Genomic DNA, 4,942 nt, shown 5'->3' with positions numbered 1-4,942 from the left:
ACTTGACCCCGCAACTTCAAGAAGGGGCCCTTAGGGATATTGGATACAAGAGTTGGTAGTAAGATTGGTGTTGAGTCTAGTCTAGCTCCCTTGGGCTCTCCTAGAAGCCTCCTCTACCCAACCTCTCCACCAACCTATCCATCTATTTCAATTTGTCTTTCCTCTTCATGTTGTTATATCACCCATTCTCTGTAACCCTGCTCCACTTCTAATTTTCTTCACCTTTCCTCTTCTTCCTCCAAATTGAGTCTAAGCCTGACATGCCCTCCAACTACCTCTCTAGGCCGACTATTTTTCATCTTGAGCTACTCTCCATTCTTGACCTCGACTCTTCTTTATCTCTTCAACCGTTGGGATGGATACCTTCTCTTTGTCGTCCTCCATGTTGTCATGGAAAGCCACACCTCGACTTTTGGTGTTGTCCATGCGAGGACACCGTATTTTGCATTCGAAAAATAGTTGTGCAAACCGCTAAATCCCATTTCAACATCAACCCTTCAGTTCTTCAATATCCGACATATTCCTTGAGAAGACATGCCCATTTTAATACTTGTAGTTTGTGCAATCACTAAATCCCACTACAACACAGAAATAGACTGCACATCTAGATTAACTTAAACAGGAAAATTACCATGAAACCCTTCAGAAAGTCTAATTGAGTATGTGAATTAGCCAATTAGGAAAGAGCCCTACAGGCAACAATCGACCTCTCCCACTTGGGTGTACAGCTTTCTAGTTCCGCAAGCCTTCAAATAATTAGCAGCCACTCAATCAGGCCAATTATCACACAAAAGCCACATGCTTGTGCTGTCCACTTACAAACACAGCCTTGATGTCAACTCTTGAAAGAGCTAAGGGTGTCAGAACCCTGCAATATTACTGTCAAAGTACACAATTTTAGACCCCATAGTACATGCTAACACCATCCTCTCAGTAAGAATACCCACAGGTACCATGCTAACACCATCTTCTCAGTATGAATACCCACAGGTACCATCGTATGGCTTTGCTATACCTACAAAAAATGGTTTTCCATCTTCAACAATTGATGAACAGAAGAGCCAAAATTTCAGTTTGTATTAAAATCAGACAGCAACAAGGCAAAGCCATACAAGAGGGCCTGCTACAACTAATAGATGGCATCCCATCTGCCACAACTGATGAAAAGTAGAGCCAAAATTTTCAGTTTGTATTAAAACCAGATAGCAACATGACACAGCTTGTTAAGCTGAGTGATCCCTGACATTGACTTGATTCCTCCATTCCATGTGAATATACTGCTCAAGCCATTGCTGCAGCCTTCTGCTGCTTTGAAGGTGCCACAGTACCTAAACCCATTCAAATGTTCTTGCATTAAGGTACTTGGCAGAGTCCTCCTAAGAGCACACATCGAATAAGTGAAAATTTTTCAAACAAATAAGATTCAGGATACCTTCACGGAAGTTGTTCTTAAATAGCCTTGGCAAATGGCGAAGATGGCGCATTCTGCCTGTGCCTGTAGTCTTTCTTCTAATTGCCTTCACACTCCAGTTATCTGATTGTCACAACACAAGCAACCATTCACCAGATACTAAGCAAATATAACGTTTGAGCTTACACAGAATGATTAAGTTCATACAGTGACGCAGTCGCTTGGCAGGATATGCGCAAGCTGCACACCGACTCTTCTGAATATGGAAGCTGCATCTCCCACATCGCCTACATAGTGTATGAGACTTGTTCCTGCGTTTGCCAAAGCTCCCTGTTCCTTTACCCTAAGAATCATAATAAATCCCCATCATTCATAACTATCCGAGCGCCTTGAAAAATCATAATGCACATAAGTATAACAGAAAGTCAATGAACGAGGTAGTGACAGGCAAGTGTAGCTCAATGACTAGTGTACAGATATCTGAGGATATGATCTTACTTCTTATCCAGAAACGACTGCAGGCCTTTAAGGTCTTGATAGGACCATCAGATTTTTAGAGCACTAGCCATATGTCAAGAGCATACGACAGAAGAATGGATAAGGTCTCAATAGTTTCAAAGGGGCTAGAAAAGGCAAATACACGACAGGTCTATTCTCACTTCCCCGGAGAACCTGTTAATCAATTGTGGCAAGGCACATATTCCAAGCAGAGTAAAAAGAATGGCACTTGTTCGACAAGGAGGGCGACTCCACCTTCTCTCTACACAAGGGCAAAACAACAATCAAACTGCGTGCACGCAACTTCTGCGCAACATAGAAGACGATACAGAGAAAGATGCGGCTTCAACGGACACGTCAAATTAGGTCAGAGTCCAGGACTGGGCCAAAAATCAACACATCACAACGTCCATTCATGCAGCAGGAAGCTGGGGGATGGTCTGTTTTCCATTAATCTACCATATCTGAAGCTTAAAGTACCTCTCAGGAATGTCCATCCATGCAGCACAAGGCTTGATCTACCATATCCGCAACCACGAAACGAGAAACAAATGTAGCAGAAAAGAACGACAATATGACTGAGACAACGATCATACCATGGGAGCTCGAGAAGGTGAAACCCTGGCGCTCTCGCAGAATTCTCCTGCTCGCGGAAGACAAACTGTGTTAATGTTTTAGGGTATATCGGTATTTAGGGTAGACCGGGAGCTACCGGTCCCCTAACCAGGACACCGGCTACATCCGGTTTCCTTTCACACGCCCTCTTTTTTCGTGTTTCAATGCATAATCGAATAGATATAGTTGGTTACATATTTAGATCAGTACATGAGCTAGATAGTGCTAATTTTGAAAAACCCTTCTAGTGCTTCTAGTTTCAAAAGCAACTTAGGAGCCCCACCACATGCAAGTTTATCAACTTAGGAGATGGGGTATACTATAGAGCCATCAAAGGGATAATGGAACAAGAAAGAATCTAAGGAACGCTCTCATAAAAATAATTGGTAGGCATGCATGGAGGAGGTCATAGCATTCTCCAAAGGGTTGGGGAGGAATAAGGCGTGGAGGAGGAGAAAGACTGAGCAAGTGGCATCCAAGGTTTAGGAAAATATTCTACTTGCACTAGTTAAGTATCCCACCGATACCATATTACATTGCATTCTAGTTAGAATTGAGGAATTTCTAAAGTTGCAAGATCAAGCTAAGGTGGATGCTACTCATGTTCAACTCAAGTGCATTAAAAAACATGCAAAGGGAGGAAAATGTAGTCAGTATTGAAGACCAGCATGGTAATCCCTGCCACAAAGATCGTTGAATTGTTGAGATCTTTTACGGTTACTTATAGAGGATTGTGGGTAAAGCACTAAAGGAAGATGCTCAAGTGAAGCAGAAAACAAAACAACTATTGAGCTATGTTCACTCCCGAATTCTAAGATGTAGTAGGATCTAACTTGTGCAGGTTACTCAACCAAATCTTCAAGAACGATGAAATGATTGTTTATATTTCGCGTGAAGTTCTACCAAAACTCTAAGACCTAGTGGGATCTAATTTGTGTAGGTTACTCAGCCAAATCTGTGAGAACATTGAAATGTTTACTTATATAAACCATGGCCTGATCAAAGTGATACATAAGTCATCAATGCACTCCAAGCTTAATGATTGGAAGCCATTGACCATGCTAAACACTATCTACAAGATCATGGCAAAGGTGTTAGCTTAGAGGATCAAATACCCATTGCCCTAGTTACTACACCCCCAGCAATATGGGTTTATATATGGGCACAGAATCCAAGATCCAATATTAAATCTAAATACTATTATTGGTTATGCTTTAGTATGCAAGGAGGACTATGTATTAATAAATATGGATTTTGAAGAGGCTTATGATTGCATGTTCTAAAAGTTTATGACCCATGTCATGGAGCTACTTGGATTTGGTGGATTTTTTCACCAAATGGCGGGAGCACAATTTGCCCATGCCTCTGTGGCAATTAATGGATATTTGTTTGAAGTCTTCAAGCTTGAAAGGTTAGTATTATAGGGGTGTCCCTTAGCCCACCTACTCTTCGCTATGGCAACAAAGCCTCTCTTAAGAGCCACCTATTGGAAAATGGAGGAGGGTGCCATCAAAGGTATCCCAATGCCGTTTCAGCAATGCCAAGATTCAAGTGTTGTGGCTAATATTGAAATTTGGCATAAGACAATTGGTCACGTGAATGTACAGGGGCTGAAATGGATAAGCATGCCTCATTTTCTTATAGGTTGCTCATGATCTCTTGACTCTTTACTCCCCCACCTTATTTTGGTTTATGGAATTAGTTTAATCCTTCTCCTTGGTTTGACTACATCTTTGTATAGCAGCCACCCACTTTATATAGCATGATTCATAGTCATGGTCACCTTTGTCAAATGAGAGGACAATAGGTATGGCTTGTATGTTTGTGTGCTACAACTGGTTCTTTATTTCTAATCTTCTTACCCTTAAATGATGCCGTGATAGTTGACCTCTTGATTAGCGATAATAACCCTAATCAAGTTATATGGATTTATTGCATGTTGGGGGTAAAGGCGCCTCCGCCTAGCCGCCCATATATTACTACACTGACAGTACCCGCCAGTGCACACTGCAGGTGGCGGGCGCCCGTCACAGTCACTTATTCTTTATTCTTTTAGTGACAATTTGAATAAAGGAAGGCTTGGCCACACATTGTGGTTGTTGGAGTTCCCATTCTTGTCTCTCTCTTTCTTGCTCTTGCTCTCCGCCATAGCCCTCGTGTGCAAGTTTTGATCCTTCTCACCTTTCAACTGGTATCAGAGCTCGGCTTCCCGACTCTTGAGCTTGGCTCATGGCATTCTCAGCTTCCCATCGACTCCCTACTCGCATTGGGTCTCCATCTCGGCAACCATAGTCTACTCCCTTGAGCTCCCGTCACTCCCCGGCTTCCCGAGCTTCCTCCTGGCCTATTGAGGCACCCTTAGGACATTCACACAGAGGTATTGCTTCATTCTTCACTGGGTTTTGTTCAGTCCATAGG

The 4,942-nt window shown here is 42.5% G+C and overlaps 1 protein-coding gene across 1 annotated transcript; it reads right to left on the bottom strand.

Moving 5' to 3' along the window:
* Positions 1-1,051: 1,051 nt before the first annotated feature.
* Positions 1,052-2,662, bottom strand: LOC148035735 (large ribosomal subunit protein eL37x-like). Its single transcript, XM_087677753.1, has 4 exons — positions 2,506-2,662; positions 1,619-1,754; positions 1,433-1,534; positions 1,052-1,328 (listed from the first exon to the last, which is right to left on the bottom strand). The coding sequence occupies exons 1-4, from the start codon at positions 2,506-2,508 to the stop codon at positions 1,282-1,284; spliced, it is 288 nt and encodes a 95-aa protein (XP_087533879.1). The 5' UTR covers positions 2,509-2,662; the 3' UTR covers positions 1,052-1,281.
* Between the last annotated feature and the right edge of the window lie 2,280 nt (positions 2,663-4,942).

The sequence above is a fragment of the Lygodium microphyllum genome, chromosome 5, assembly GCF_053477565.2.
Source record: "Lygodium microphyllum isolate KBCC chromosome 5, Lygodium_microphyllum_v1.1.10, whole genome shotgun sequence".
Classification (NCBI taxonomy): Eukaryota; Viridiplantae; Streptophyta; class Polypodiopsida; order Schizaeales; family Lygodiaceae; genus Lygodium; species Lygodium microphyllum.
This window is presented reverse-complemented; position numbering and strand designations above follow the sequence as displayed.

Excerpts from the sequence above, each read along its gene's own strand:
- LOC148035735 (XM_087677753.1), bottom strand. Across the intron at positions 1,535-1,618 it reads TGCCAAGCGACTGCGTCACT|ATAACTGGAGTGTGAAGGCA; the intron begins GTATGAACTTAA and ends TGTGACAATCAG. Across the intron at positions 1,329-1,432 it reads TAAGAACAACTTCCGTGAAG|GTACTGTGGCACCTTCAAAG; the intron begins GTATCCTGAATC and ends GAATGGGTTTAG.